This window comes from Giraffa tippelskirchi, chromosome 1, assembly GCF_054371585.1.
Source record: "Giraffa tippelskirchi isolate mGirTip1 chromosome 1, T2T-mGirTip1v1.2.pri, whole genome shotgun sequence".
In the NCBI taxonomy this organism is placed as follows: Eukaryota; Metazoa; Chordata; class Mammalia; order Artiodactyla; family Giraffidae; genus Giraffa; species Giraffa tippelskirchi.
Genome location: NC_137275.1, coordinates 25,408,491 through 25,424,944, shown reverse-complemented (window position 1 = coordinate 25,424,944; position 16,454 = coordinate 25,408,491). Strand labels below are relative to the sequence as shown.

The 16,454-nt window shown below is 37.1% G+C and overlaps 1 protein-coding gene across 23 annotated transcripts in view; it reads left to right on the top strand.

Moving 5' to 3' along the window:
* The window catches only part of USO1 (USO1 vesicle transport factor), an 81,003-nt gene that overhangs the window by 1,555 nt on the left and 62,994 nt on the right, over positions 1-16,454 (top strand). For 12 of the 23 annotated variants that reach the window (XM_081585967.1, XM_081585977.1, XM_081585950.1 and 9 more), the window contains exons 2-3: positions 14,361-14,447; positions 14,525-14,589. In XM_081585967.1, the coding sequence (XP_081442093.1) occupies positions 14,361-14,447; positions 14,525-14,589 (152 nt within the window). Of the gene's footprint in view, positions 1-5,239; positions 5,538-14,360; positions 14,448-14,524; positions 14,590-16,454 lie in introns of all 23 variants that reach the window. The other 11 variants (XM_081585929.1, XM_081585920.1, XM_081586038.1 and 8 more) reach the window with 2 other exon arrangements.

Here is a 16,454-nt window from a genome sequence, read left to right as displayed (position 1 = left end):
CTGCTTTCCTTCATTTGAAAATCAGGAGATTTCACACATGGTCACATGCACACACACACACACATGCGTGCGCAACCACACATACACATGCTCTCTCCAGGTTACCATAGTCACAGCCCACATCTTCAGCTTTTGTTCCTGTATTTTGTCTGTCTGATATTTTTGTTTGAGGCACCAGGTTTTAAAGTGTGGTTTATTAGAACTTGATTTGAATCCTTCCTTCCACCTCTCATTGGATTGAGATGACTAATACCCTATGAGTAAAATCAGAAAAATGCCTACTCTGATGGGTGTAATGAGGATTAAGTGAACTAAAAAATGGGAAGAACCTAGCACTTAGTATGTGTTCAATAAAAGCTAAGTTTTTATTACTTCTTTTTTTTCTTTTTTTGTCTGTGCCATGCAACATGTGTGATCTTAGTACCCAGGCCAGAGACTAAACCTGTACCCCCTGCCTTGGGAGCTTGGGGTCTTAACCCCTGAACCGCCAAGGAAGTCCCTTATTACATGTTTTCAGGGAAAGAATACTTTCTTTTTTTGTTATAGTCAGTCTTATCACAATGTCCTCTCCAGAAAAGATGGTGTACAACTAATTGAGTATAGGATTTTAAAGCTGAAAGGCCCTTTGCAGATCATCCAGGTGGAACCCCATCGTTTTACAAGTTAGGAGACTGAAGCACAAAGCACTGAAGCCACTTTCACAGTAATGCAGAGCGGAGACGAGAGCACTCTGATCTTGCCATAGTGAATGGAACAACATAGCTTTTATATCATGATTTCCAAGTGACACTGAAATCACTTGTGTATCATGTATATATAAACTGAAAGGAAAGTGGGGGGCCCTTGTTCTCGCCTAACTTTGAACATGTATATTCAAAACTAGAAAACCAGTGTCTTCTGATGAGAATTGATAGTTTGCTCTGAGTTACTATTATACTGTTTACTCAGTATGAATAAAATTTATTTCACCATCTCATTCCATGTGGAAGAATAATTGGTATACAGGGTTATAAGTCACTAATTTAGAAGTATTTATAGAGCATCTGTAGACTGTTGGTATAATATTAGATCTTTTAATTGGTGATTTGATGTGACTTGGATATTCTAGTTGCCAGAGCTTAGAATTTCTAACTTCTGCTTTATCAGTATTTTGTAGTTTTGTCCATTTCTGCAAAATTATATTATTTCCATTGTGGTTTCCCTTCTTTTTTGCTTTTCTCATCTTTTCCAGTGGAAAGCCTCTTTTCATTGTCTTAAGTTGTACTCTACTTCAAATCCATCTTGGATCCCTTCCCTAATTTGCACCCCTTATTTTTCTATCCACCAAACTGCAGATAATATTTCCCCTCTGATTAATCTTCAGATTAACTAGATTGTGCATTTCTTAGGCTTTCTACCCTTTATATCTGCCCCATCTCTTCTAGACTCTTAAGCATCTTTAGTGCAGTGTTCATATATATTTTAATCTATTTTTCCATAGTAGTACTCAGTATTTGGTAAATCATTTATTACGGTATTATGAAAGGAATCACAGATCTATAATCATAGCAACTACAAATTACTAGGTGTTAAAACAATTCTTTTTAAAGACTGTAGGAATCAAAGTTCATCAGATGAAATGATTGAAATTCATTATGTCAAACTTTTTACTTCAAGGATTTTTCAGATTTGTTGTGCTTTACTGCTTTCCTGCTTTTCCTTAACTCAAATTTCTTCTAAATGTTTGAGTTGTATTATTGATTTTATGGTAGCTAGCTTTTCATACTCAGTTAACAGTAACTTTGGACTGATGTTAAGATGTTCTCTAGAAGCAAAGTAGTAAATATTTGTGTTTATATCATATGATAGTCAATAATTCTATCAAGTTTGAAATATTGTAAGTCTGGAGTTTCATTCACATTAAACCTTTCATATTTCATTGAGTCAAATACTTTTTAATTTGATTTCTCTTTTTTACTCCAGTAGAGAAAGGCACTAACTGATTTCTGATGACTAAAGTCTCCTTAGCCTTGGCATACTTTGCTAGGTCCAGATAAACACTGATTATAGTAAATATTCTATTTGTTTGAGTGCTCATGCTAAGTGCTGTGTCACCTCAGTCCTGTCCAACTCTTTGTGACCCAGTGGGCTGGTAGCCCACCAGGCTCCTCTGTCCATGGAATTCTCCAGGCAAGAATACTACAGTGGGTTGCAGTGCCCTCCTCTAGGGGATCTTCCTGACCCAGGAACTGAACCTTTGTCTCTTAAGTCTCCTGCATTGGCAGGCAGGTTCCTTACTACTAGTTCAACCTGGGAGGCCCTTTTGAGAGCTCACACATGCTTAATTTTCCATCTACCTTCCAACTAATATCTTCTCTTTTTTTTGAAGGTGAGTTTCTTGCAGATTCCAAGAGAAATGTTAACTGTTTGTGATGATAAATCATAGGGGTGGGGTTCTCTTCTCAAGTTGTGTCCCAAAGCATGAAAGCTGCAAAAGTCCAGAAAAGATATGTAGAATTACTGTACTGCTAAAGTATCTTTTTTTAGATCAGACTTCGGTCAGCTGACTTGAAAAGCAAAAGGGCTATATGGACACAGCTGTAGTTTCTTTTAATAAAAATTGTTATTAAGGAATGTGCACTTAAATTTAGACATAGTTTCGGTTTAGTCAAGCACATTATATACCACGTTCCTCTAAAATGTGTAGCCTGAAACTTCTATATCTGGATTCGTGTTTCGTATTCTACATTAATAACCCGGTCAGTGTTGGAACTGGTATGTGTTTTCTCTCTTAGCTCTCTTACAATAACAGTGTCAGAGAAACGCATAATAATGATTTGTGTTTTGATCACTGTACCCAACCAAAGGTGTCTCGTATTCTTTATAAGTAATGTCTATTGAAAACTACATGGCTTTCTTAAAGGTTAACTATGTAGAGTATTTGTATCATTTAAAATTTTCATATCAAAGGGTGTCCCAAAGAATGTGAGTAGCTGTAGTTGAAAGGATTTTTTTACTAAAGACATACATTGTGTGATGGTCAAAGACAAAACAAAAACCTGATATTTGTACAAGTTTTATCCAACAGACAGTATGTCAGTTTTCAAATATTTTCAAGATTTGAATATTCCCAAGGGCTGGAGAATGAACGTGGAGAGGGTTGCTAGGTGAAGACAGATGTCTGGCAATGGCAGAATGAAGAAGATTCCATCTATATTAATTAAATAAAATTATATATGCTTACATATTTATAGAAACTTAATGTGATAAAATATATTAAACTTGGTCATTTTGTTAAACATTTCAGCAATGCCTTCATTGAACTACCAGTGATTTAAAACCAGTGAGTCATTTCCCATACATTAATCATCCTCCTTTAAAAAAAAATCATACATTTTATAATTCATTTTTAAGCAATTGATAAACATTGAGAAAGTAAGTTGTGTTTGCTAAATCTAATTGATCATAGCCTTTTTCTCCCTCCAGGAAACCATGTAGGTCTAGGGTTCTGAGAAACATATATTGGATAAAATGTTCCTAGAGGATATATTTTTTAAAGAAATGCTGCGTATAAAATAGAAGTCCTTCGTTATCATTGGCTTTATAGAGTTCATGAACTCTTGCCCTTTGGGTAACCTAAAAGACAAAATAATTCTTGATGATTTATGATTTATAATTGTTATCACTTGAATTATCTTTTAGGAAAGAATGTAAGAATTTCTTATGTAAATTAGTCTTTCTTTTTGTACATGTACCTCTTATTATTTATACTACTTTGTTTGGTGTTTCTGTTGTAGATATCCTAGAAAAGGCATGCTTGTATTTTTATACCTCAGGCAGAAATGCCATAAACTTTCTGTGTATAAAAAGTCAATCACCTTTAATTTGAAAACTTGTATACTGTTAGACTTTGAAATGCTAGCATTTGTGATAGATTATTTGTTAGACAAGTTTCAATATGATGCCTTGCTTAAAAGTGTGTGCTTTTGGAAAACAGTTAATTTCTTAGAGAAAGCATGGAGAATAGATGAAGGAGTATATTATGTTGGCTAACTTATTAGTAATTGTAATGGAAATAGATTGTTATTAGGTTTATGGATTGATCTGAAAAGAGACTGATGTTTGACCTTGTAATCCACACACCCCCCATTTTAAGATTGAAACAGTTCAGATCATTTGAAGATAAGTCTGGCTCTTGCTGTTTGTTTTTGTAAAATCTTCTCAGTGGTAGAATTTGATTTAAAAGAAATTTCTGGCTCTTTCTTGTACTCAAAAACAGTAACTTTTTATTTCATTGAAACGGCATAAATCGAATTGACTGTTGATTAACATGAATTATTTTAGTCCTGTAGTCATAGTTAGGGAAGTTCTCTCCAAAGAAGTTATAACTATGTTTTAAACCCAATGAAGGCAAAGTTATATCAAATAAGTTGGGGGATTTCCCGGGCAGCCTCGTAGTTAAGAGTGCGCTTCCAGTGCAGGGAGTTCCATCCCTGGTTGGGGAACTAAGATTCTATAAGCATAGCAGCCAAAAAAGTTTTTTTAAAAAGGAAAGAAAGAAAAGAAAAAAGTTGGTGTTAGGTGCTTGATAAGTATCTGTTGAATAAATGATTGAATGGTTGAATTTGATTTTTTTTAAATTGGCATTACTGACTTTGATTTTTGCGTGTCAGTTAAATAGTTAACTGAATACTAGAAAATATGAATTTCTATTAGGAATTGTGACAAAATATTGCAAACTGCTTTATGTCAGAGTCCTTTAAATATGCTTCAGCATCCTAGTTTTATGGTGCCTTCTCTTTTTCCCTTCTTAATTCTCAGTGATTTCTTATTTTCATATTCCTTATCTCAGATTTTTCTTCTCTATTCCTTTTCCTTTTGCTTCTTTTTTGGTCTCTTTTGTGTATCACTGAGTAAAAATAAACTATTAGCAAACAAATTTGCACTATTAGTAAACAAAACAAGCAAACAAATTCAGATTATGCTGTGCTTTCGTGCTGTGTCCGACTCCTACGATCCCATGGACTGTAGCCCACTAGGATCCTCTGTCCATGGAATTTTCCAGGCAAGAATACTGGAGTGGGTTGCTATTTCCTACTCCAGGGTATCTTCCTGATCCAAGGATTGAACCCACATCTCCTGCATTGGCAGGCAGATTCTTTACCACTGTGCCATAGGTTATGAGGTTGTAATTCTGACTCTGCCCACTTTACTAGTTATTAATGGAATTTTTTGTCCTTTTCATATTTTTCTTGACAAGTGAACTTGTGAATCTCACATGACAATTTCGTCGGGTAAGAGTCCTGATACATAATCACCTCCATGAGCTGCTGCTGATGCTGTCAGTCGTGTCCGACTCTGTGCGACCCCATAGACGGCAGCCCACCAGGCTCCCCCGTCCCTGGGATTCTCCAGGCAAGAACACTGGAGTGGGTTGCCATTTCCTTCTCCAATGCATGAAAGTGAAAAGTGAAAGTGAAGTCACTCAGTCGTGTCCAACTCTTCACGACCCCGTGGACTGCAGCCTACCAGGCTCCTCCATCCGTGGGATTTTCCAGGCAAGAGTACTGGAGTGGGCTGCCATTGCCTTCTCCCCTCCATGAGCTACATGGTGTTATACATATTATTTTACTAATTAGCCTTTTATTTTATTATACAAAATGGCAAACAATACTAGTAAAGTTTAAGTCCTCTTTGACTACCATCTCCAGTTTCAGTTCTGTTTCCTGAAATAACTACTATTCTTATTTTGGTATAAATCCTTCCACACGCTTATAAATAATCATGCAGTGTGGAATTATGTATTTGTATGAGCATGTTTATCTTTTTTTCATAAGTGATACACTGTTTATCATGTTCTGCAGCTATCTTTTTCATTGGTATGTCTTGGAGATCTTTGCATATTAAAACATAAAGCTACTTTATTAGAAATTACTTAAGACACCGGATTTTTAGTTTTCTTAACTACCTACCCTCTTCTAAGAGACTAGAAAAGCATCTTGATAACAAAGTGTGACTGGTCAGTTGTTCAATTTTCTGACTCTTTTTCAATCCATGTCTAATTCATCATTGTGTTTATCTCTGAGAAAATCTAGTACCTAGTTAGCATGGTATGAAATAGTTGAAATACTGCTGTCTCTGAAGTTTTTCCTTCTTATTACTCCCTTCAATCCTTTTAAATAAAACTGTGGGTTAAATTTTACTCATATGTATGTTTTCTCGTTAGAACTGGGTTTTTTTGTTGTTGTTGTTGTTAATACATGCTGCTAAGTCACTTCAGTCGTGTCCGACTCTGTGCGACCCCATAGACGGCAGCCCACCAGGCTCCCCTGTCCCTGGGATTCTCCAGGCAAGAACACTGGAGTGGGGTGCCATTGCCTTCTCCTGTTAATACATAGTACTCTGTTTAATGCAAGAATCACAATATCAGATCCCAGCAGTGTCAGGTGGGTAACATCATTATTCAGTGAAGCAGGTCAGGTTAGAAAAGAGAGCAAAGAGGCCTGGGATGAAACTGAAGCCTGCATATCCTGCCTTGGAGAGTGTAGCTAGTGTTCAGCTTCAGCTAGTTGCTGCAGAGCTTAATGGTTTTAAATCCCATCCCCATACTGTAAACACGTGTCTTTTTCACAGTCTGTTTAGTGTCATGTGTTTTGCATTTTTGTGCTTTTTGTTGATTTCACAGTTAAAACTGGCCCCAAGTATAGTGCTGAGCTCTTAACCTAGTGTTCCGAAGGATAAGGAAGTTTGTGATGTGCCTTATGGAGAAAATATGTTTGTTTGATTAGCTTCCCTCAGGCATGAGTAATAGCACTTTTAGCTGTGAGTTCAGTGTTAATGAATCAAGATATATATTGAGCAAGATGTCTTTAAACAGAAGCACATGTTAAACAAGGTTAGGTATGGGAGGCTCATAAGATCCTAGGCCTGTATTTCCCTTAGGTACAGTGGTTCTGCTGCTGCTGCTGCTGCTAAGTCGCTTCAGTCGTGTCCGACTCTATGCGACCCCATAGACGGCAGCCCACCAGGCTCTGCTGTCCCTGGGATTCTCCAGGCAAGAACACTGGAGTGGGTTGCGATTTCCTTCTTCAGTGCATGAAAGTGAAAAGTGAAAGTGAAATTGCTCACTTGTGTCCGACTCTTAGCCACCCCATGGACTGCAGCCTACTACGCTCCTCTGTCCATGGGATTTTCCAGGCAAGAGTACTGGAGTGGGTTGCCATTGCCTTCTCCGGTACAGTGGTTCAGTATCTGCCAATTCAGTGTTCATGATAACTGTAGAGCATAACTATCAGGAATTACAAACACCAGTTGTGTTCACTCAGAACAGTGAGTCAGTCAGGTAGTGTGTTAAAGCAGGAACTAGAATAAGAGCAAAGGCTGATATATTCTGGAAGTGTCTTTAAATGTTTCTGTTATCGAAGCACTAGTTGAAAACATGCTTATTATAAATAATCCAAATCAATATAGGCTCAAATTGCCCCTTTCTTCCTCTCTCCACAATCTTATTTCTCGTTACCAGGAATAATCTCTAAGGAAGTTTTGTGTACATCCTTCCAGAGTGTTTGCTTTGCATTTACCAATGTTTATCACATAAATGAGTTTATTTATAAACTGAGATAGTTATATTCACAGATATTTGATTTTTTTTTTTAATTTTAGCAGTAGGTATTAGAATATTTCTATTTACTGATTAATGAACATAGTTGGGTCCCGACAGCAAGACTTGTTTGTTTGTTTTTTTTAATTGAAAGTTTCTTTATTTCAAGTAAATAGGCTGAAGTGTCTTTTTTGGTGGTTACCAGTATTCTGTTCTGAAACCTTACATGTATTGACTGTGCATTGACTTTTGAACACCAACCTTCTGCACAGTGGAAAATCCTCCTGTAATTTATAGGTGTCTCTGTGTATCCTCTTTTCCTCCATATCCTCAGATTTAATTGATTGAGAATCTATAGTATTTGCTGTTGAAAAAAATCAAATAGAAGTGCACCTGCACAGCTCAGATCTGTTGTTCAAGGGTCAACCACATTTACATCTCTGTTGCTTCAGGCAATACAATTCTGGGAAGGTCTCTTGTTTCAAGTCTACAGAATGGTCATCTGAAATGTTGTGCCTTGGTAGTATGCTATGATGAGTACTTTGCTAAAAGGCCTAGGGACAAATATTTGACTTTTTACAAAAGTAGACTGGATTCATATTTTCTGTATTGTAACTCATTCTTTTGATCAATAATGGCAGCAGAATGTTACCTGAAAAGGAGCAAGGTAGCATTAAAATCTGTGGGATTTAAACTTGTACTTCCTTTGTAGGTAAGAGTGTCAACTAGGATAACAGCCTTTGTCTAGTAAATTCATGCATTTTTCTTTAAATTACTAAGTGGCCTCATTGGTCAGTTTCTGAGAGAGTGAGTGGGTTGCTGGCAACGAAGTCCCTCCCTGCAGGATCCCATTTGGGACACTGAATAAACGTATTCTTCAGTTCTAAGTTACTGTCCTTTTTTCTTCTAATGGTAAGGTCTTCTTTCACTCTGCTTCCCTGCTTTTCTGTTTGCTGCATTCTTGTTACCCTTAACCCACACGTCCACCATATCCAAATCACTGCTTGACTTGGGGCCTTCTGACTGGCTGTGCTGTCCAAAGTAGTGTTGTGCTTCCAGTCTCTGTCTCATTTCTCTGTAATCATTTCCTTCATCAGACTTACTATTTTCTGTATATTTCTTACTTGTTTTTAATTTATTCTGTTGTCTCCTTGCTTTTATAGTTTCCTTTGAGTAGGTGCCTTCTAAAGTGATCCACTGCTGTTTTCCCAAAATAGAATTTTGCAGGCCCCAGCAAAATATTAAGCAATTTAGCAGTATTTCTCAAACTGACTGTGGTAAAGGACCAGTGGATTGGTTTCCCCTTGCCCCCCAATTTCCAATTCATCACAGACCAATACTTTTGTAAAACATGGTAAAAATGGATTGCTAGGAAAAAATGAAATGACAACACAGATATGCATACTCATGAACATATACAAGCACAGTTTTTTAAAATTAAACAACCATAAACGTAACCAATTGTTACAGAAGTTGCTAATTTATAGTCTTAGTTTCTTTTTTTTATTGAAGTATAATTGATTTATAATATTAGTTTCAGATGTACGATGTAGTGGTTTGATATTTTTGTACATTACAAAATGATCACCACTATAAGTCTAGTTACCATCTGTCACCATACAAAGCTACTGCAATATTATTAACTGTATTCCCTATGCTGTACATTATATCTCTGTGACTTATTTTATAACTGTACCTCTTCATCTCCCTCACTGTTTTACTCATCCCTCACCCCTTTGCTTAGTCCAATTTCTGAATTTACCTTGTCACAAACACGACTCTCTGGTCTCACTGACCATGGTTCCCATGAAGGTAGCAGCAGTCTATAACCTTTTTTGAATGAAGAAATGAATCACCAACTTCAAAATTATGGCACCGAGTTCTTCAGAGACTGTCATTCCGTTAACCTTACCAAAGCTAGAATATTCTGAGATATTGAAGAGTGATTGCTGATTCATATCAAACTTCAGCTAGCTTATCCATTAATGCTTTTTGATTCTCTGATTATTGTTTTTTTAATGATAAGAGAGACATTTGAATACATACTTGTTGAAGGAAAAGCTGTAGAAATATGTAAAGTGAAAGATGAAAGTCCTCCAGGAATGGGCATTGAAGGTACTTCTGTCTTGTTCCTTTCCTGTTCCGGTGCTGGAGTGGTTGTTCTTGTAACTATGAATGTACATGTTCATGTATTGCCCAAGGACAAAATGCTAGAAGTTGAAGTCTAAACAGTAGCTGTTTCAGACATTTTATTCTTTCTTCTCAAGCCTCTTGGCCTCTTAAATTCAGTTTTTTCAAGTATCCTTTTGCCTTATCTATCTCTACAGCTCTTTGCCCATTGTCCCCACCTTAATGTCTTTTTTTAAAAAACCTTACTTCGTGTTTGTTATAGTGAGCTGACATATTTTCTGTAATCTCCTTCTGTTCCTGTTCCAATTTGTCTTTATTATCTCAGCCAGCTTCTTTAAAAGTGAGTGTATTAATTTCTGAAGTACTTACATACGGTGCTGCCTTTTTCTTAAATACCTGATAGCTTCGGATTATAGCTTTCCCAACGTAAAGCTCCAACTCCCTTGGAACAAGGGGCTGTTCCATTTGTATTCTGGCTGGGCAGTTAAGGCCAAGGCTAGTCAGGGTCACTGGTAGGGTGTAGTGCTAGTGGAAGCATTTCACAGAAACTGCATCACCATGTTCCCTTGTTTCCAAGGAAGAAATCTTGCAATGCCTGTAGTTGCAGCAGGTGCTCAGGCTCACATTTCCCTGCACAGTGTAAGATAAGTGTAAGGCAGTGTAAGAATAGTAGAAACAGCACGGGCTTTGGAGTGAGACTGCTATGGCTCAGTTAGAATCTGGACCACACCACCAAAAACTAGCAGTGTACTTTGGGGTGCATTTCTTCATCCCTGAACCTTAGTTTCCTCTCCTGTAAAATGTCTTATAAGTTTAGGTATTGGATCAGCTACTATAACAGAGGTCTAACCAGGATAAGAGTTTGTGTCTTTCTCCAATAAAAGTCCCATTAGAAGGTGATCCCTCGGATAGGTTAGTTATGCTCCTCAGGGTGGTCTGGGGACCCAGGTGCTGCTTTTTATCTTGTTCTGCCATCCCCTACGATAGTGTCTTGTTGAAGATGCTTCACTAGCATCAGGTTCAAGTCCCAGGCTGAGGGAAGGAGAAAAAGAAATGAGCATATAGCTTCCTTTTAAGGACATGACTTGGAAGGTACAACTCACTGGCCAGAAGGTAGTCACTTTCTATGCCTGGGTGTAAGGACAGCTTGGAAGGTAGTCTAGGTGGACAGCCTTTGTGCCCAGCTAAAACACAGAGGGTTCTAATAACTCAAAGAAGGAAAGAATAGATAATAAACACAATTATACTGCCTTGAGTTGGTGTTTCAAGTCAGGAATAAATAAAATAATGGTCTTTGAAATATTCAGTTTCTGAATAGGAGTTAAGTATATTTGTGCTACAAAATTTTTTCTTGGTAAATGTCACCTGAAAAATACAGACCTGTGTTTGACCTAAAACACGACTAAGTCTTTGTAAGGTTTGAAATATATATAATATTTTCCTTTCATTTGGTTTCCATTGTTTGTAAAAAGTAGAAGCATAGCACTTCATCTTGGAGAGATCACTTACTCAGAAACTTCAACTCTGTGAAATATTATTATGAGGTAATAAGGCTTTCTCACAGCAAAAGTAGAAGTTGCAAAGTCCATGTACTCAGTCTTGAGTTGAAGGCTGAGTAATTTGGAGTTATAGACATATTACTATCTAGCTTAATTATCAGATTTCTCACTGAAAATCTTCAAAATTTGAATGATGTGTTAGAAACATACATGATGTCAATGACTGTCAAAAGCCTAATAGAAAAATAATACAAGGGAATAATAGAAGTATAGTAATAATTAAGTTTGTTAACATTTATTGAGCATTTATAGTGCCAGGTAGTGTGCAAAGACTTTTATATTCATTACTTCATTTACCACCTAAAACATCCCTGTATCTGATATTGGAGAGGACTTAGGTTTAAATGCCAAGAAAGCTTATAATTATGTTCTTTAAGAAGCCAGAGAAGGTTGTAATTAGTTTTAGATTGCTATCAGAAATCAATAAAATGAAAAGGCCATTTTGGTGGCTGACAGAAAGTATCTGAAATAGCTTAATTATGGTTCTGGATAAATAAGTTGTTCTTATATTCATTTTTGACTTATTGATTTTGCAGTGTGGTGATTTGAGTTCAATTGTCTTAAGTCACTAGAGAGAAAGTTTGGATTAAAATTGCAGTTGAGAAGAATATGTGCTTGCCACTAAAACCCAAGTTTAATAGATAAAAAGCATGTTTATAGTCTTTTTTCTTCTACTTTTGTTTGGCTGCATCAGGTGGCTTGCAAAATCTCAGTTCTCCAACCAAGGATTGAACATGGTCTACAGCAGTGAAAGCCTGGAATCCCAACGACTAGGCCATCAGGGAACTCCCAGCATGTTTGTTGTATTAAAAATAGTCTTGAGACATATTTAACCAAACTCAGGAATTTTTATATATACATAGTACACTTTAAAATAGTGACTAGTTTTTAAGTTACATTTTACAACTTTCTGAAACAACTAGTGATTATATTTATTAATAAGTTAATTGAAGATATATAATTTGAACTCATTAGAAAAGAAATCTATCTTTAGCTAACAGTTTAATCTTACAGTCATACTCAGGAAAACTCTTTTTAGCCTTAGGAATTCTTTAAGCTGAGAATAGTGAGATTCGTGTTTTCAAAAGATAATTGTGTAGTTTTTCTCATGGTTAAAAAAAATGAGAAAAACTCAACCAATTACTTAATAAAGAGAAAGTTTTATTATTCCATTTTTGAAAATCAATATAATTACTAATAAGTAAATACAATATAAGGTAGGAATAAGTTCTAAATGTGAGCAGGAAAACAGCAGAATGGGAAAGACTAGAGATCTCTTCAAGAAAATTAGAGTTACCAAGGGAACATTTCATGCAAAGATGGGCTCAATAAAGGACAGAAATGGTATGGAACTAACAGAAGCAGAAGATATTAAGAAGAGGTGGCAAGAATACACAGAAAAACTATACAAAAAAAGATCTTCACAACCCAGATAATCATAATGGTGTGATCACTCACCTAGAGCCAGACATCCTGGAATGTGAAGTCAAGTAGGCCTTAGGAAGCATCACTATGAACAAAGCTCATGGAGGTGATGGAATTCCAGTTGATCTATTTCAAATCCTAAAAGATGATGCTGTGAAAGTACTGCATTCAATATGTCAGCAAATTTGAAAAACTCAGCAGTGGCCACAGGACTGGAAAAGGTCATTTTTCATTCCAATCCCAAAGAAAGGCAATGCCAAAGAAAGCTCAAACTACCACACAATTGCACTCATCTCACACGCTAGTAAAGTAATGCTCAAACTTCTCCAAGCCAGGCTTCAGCAATACATGAACCATGAACTTCCCGATGTTCAAACTGGTTTTAGAAAAGGCAAAGGAACCAGCGATCAAATTGCCAACATCCTCTGGATCATCAAAAAAGCAACAGAGTTCCGGAAAAACATCTGGTTCTCCTTTGTTGACTATGCCAAAGCCTTTGACTCTGTGGATCACAATAAACTGTGGAAAATTCTGAAAGAGATGGGAATACCAGACCACCTGACCTGCCTCTTGAGAAACCTGTATGCAGGTCAGGAAGCAACAGTTAGAACTGGACATGGAACAACAGACTGGTTCCAAATAGGAAAAGGAGTACGTCAAGGCTGTATATTGTCATCCTGCTTATTTAACTTACATGCAGAGTACATCATGAGAAACACCGGTATGGAGGAAACCCCAAGCTGGAATCAAGATTGCCGGGAGAAATATCAATAACCTCAAATATGCAGATGACACCACCCTTATGGCAGAAAGTGAAGAAGAACTAAAGAGCCTCTTGATGAAAGTGAAAGAGGAGAGTGAAAGAGTTGGCTTAAAGATCAACATTCAGAAAACTAAGATCATGGCATCCGGTCCCATCACTTCATGGCAAACAGATGGGGAAACAGTGGCTGACTTTATTTTTGGGGGCTCCAGAATCACTGCAGATGGTGATTACAGCCATGAAATTAAAAGATGCTTACTCCTTGGAAGGAAAGTTATGACCAACCTAGACAGCATATTAAAAAGCAGAGACATTACTTTGTCGACAAAGGTCTGTCTAGTTAAGGCTATGGTTTTTCCAGTGGTCGTGTATGGATGTGAGAGTTGGACTATAAAGAAAGCTGAGTGCCGAAGAATTGATGCTTTTGAACTGTGGTGTTGGAGAAGACTGTTGAGAGTCTCCTGGACTGCAAGGAGATCCAACCAGTCCGTCCTAGAGGAGATCAGTCCTGGGTGTTCGTTGGAAGGACTGATGTTGAAGCCGAAACTCCAATACTTCGGTCACCTGATGCGAAGAGCTGACTCACTGGAAAAGACCCTGATGCTGGGAAAGATTGAGGGCAGGAGGAGAAGGGGATGACAGAGGATGAGATGGTTAGATGGCATCACCGACTCGATGGACATGTGTTTGGGTGGACTCGTGGTGTTGGTGATGGACAGGGAGGCCTGGTGTGCTGCGGTTCATGGGGTCGCAAAGAGTTGGACAAGACTGAGTGACTGAACTGAAGTGAAATAGTGACATCCTTTTTTTTTCCCCTCAAATGGTATAAATTTGGAGGAAACTTTTCTGTATCTTTTTTTCTTTCTTTTTATTCTATTGATGTTATTTCATTTTTCCATGACAGATTCAAAAGCTTTGTGACAGAGTAGCTTCATCTACTTTGCTGGATGATCGAAGAAATGCTGTGCGAGCTCTCAAATCATTATCTAAGGTCTGTAACACTTAATCAGTTATTAAGGTTATTAAGTTGGATATTCCTTTCTTAAATAACATTTTTCTTTTGTGCAGAAATATCGCTTGGAAGTGGGTATTCAAGCTATGGAACATCTTATCCATGTTTTACAAACAGATCGGTATGTCTCTATTTAATGATTTTTCTCCCTAATTTTTCTTAGAATTTTAATTAATTTGTTTTAGAGTCACTGTTCCAGAAATGATTAAGGCTACTAAGTTTTTACTTCAGTTGTCATTTCAATATACAGTTATTGGACACTAGATGCAAGCCATTGTGCTAAGCATTTAGGACAGACATAATGTAAACCTTCAGGGATTGAGAGCTTACCATTATATAAAAATGGAATGAAGTAACTGTCAATTAAAGGTTTAAAATTTGGAGTTTGAATTGAACAAATTAATGTATTGATTTTCACTTAGATATACTATAGTGTACTATTCTGTAATATACATATTATATATTATATCAGTTATCTAGACTTTGTCTTTCTGAGGGGAGAGAAGTAAACTCATACTAATAGAGTGAAGTCTTAAGAGAAAAGTCACTCAGCTTAGTTTTTGCTCTTTCAGTTTCTCTTTAAGAGAGCATCTGCATCTTTGGTTTTAATTAACAACTGCACACGAATAACTTTAGATCTTATCTCTAGTTAAATATATCTTACAAGCTTTAGCTGCTCAGTTTACATTTCTACCATATCAAGATCTCTTCACAAGTATCTTAAATTCAAAATGTTCAAAAGTTAATATGTCTCTGGGTGTCCTACTAATACTCCACCACATCCCCTCACCCGCCTAATCCACTTTGGCTGCCTTTGACCCAAGTTCATCCCAGTTAGCACCTTTCCATTAAAATAAGAAACTGGAGGTTTTGTGCTGAACTCATCCCTCTCCTTAACCCATTATGCCCATCCAGACCAAAAAAAAAAAAAAAATAGCTGGAATCCATGAATTCTCTTGATTTTGATTGTCAGTCCTAGTTTTGGCTCTCAGTATCAATCACTTAAGTCATTATCACAGCCACTGTATTAGTTATCTATTGCTGTGTAATAAATTACCTCAAAGCTTCCTGGCTCAGAATAACAAATATTTATTATGTCATAGTTCATAGGACTTTGTCTCAGAAGTCACCTATCATCATCGCATTACATTCTACTTTACTAGAAGCAAGTTAACAAATACAGCCTGTACTTAAGAAGAGGAGACTTAGGGTCCACCTTGTGAAGTGAGCTGTAACAGAGAGGTTTTTGGTTTTTTTACATAATTTAAAACCACCCACAACCTCCAGACTCTATTCTTTGCCTCTGACCTCTTTGTCTTTCCATTCATTTCAAGAATTATCTGTCTGAATGTAAATCTTCTATTACTCACCTGTTTAATGCATTTAACCAACTCAGTACAGTGTGAAGTCCAAGTTTCTCAAACAAAGCAAAGCATATAAGCATTTAAAAAAATATATATGTATTTTTATTTATTTGGCTGCATCAGGTCCTAGTTGCAGCACACAGGCTCCAGAGCTTGTGGGCTCAGTAGTGCCGGCACATGGGAGCTTATTTCCCCTACCAGGGATTGAACTCATGTCCCCTGCATCAGATGGCAAGTTCTTAACCACTGAACCACCAAAGAAGTCCCGCATTTAAGCTTTTTAAAGACTTAGATACTGCCTGTCTGTCAAAACTCATAACCTCTTTTAAAATTGTATTTCAGCAATGCCCAGCTGCTTGTTCATACTGAATAGAATCTTGCTATCCTCCTCAGTGTAACTCACGTTGGCCACCTTTCAAAGCCAACTAATTCTTGTTTTTGTTGTTTCGTCATTTGGCTGTGCTGTGTCTTAACAGCCCATGGGATCTTTGCGCTTTGTTGCAGCATGCGGACTCTTAGTTGCGTTTAGAATCTACTTCCCTGACCAGAAATCGGACTTGGGCCACCTGCATTGGGATCGCAGAGTCTTAACCATTGGACCACCAGAAAAGCCCCCCAAAGC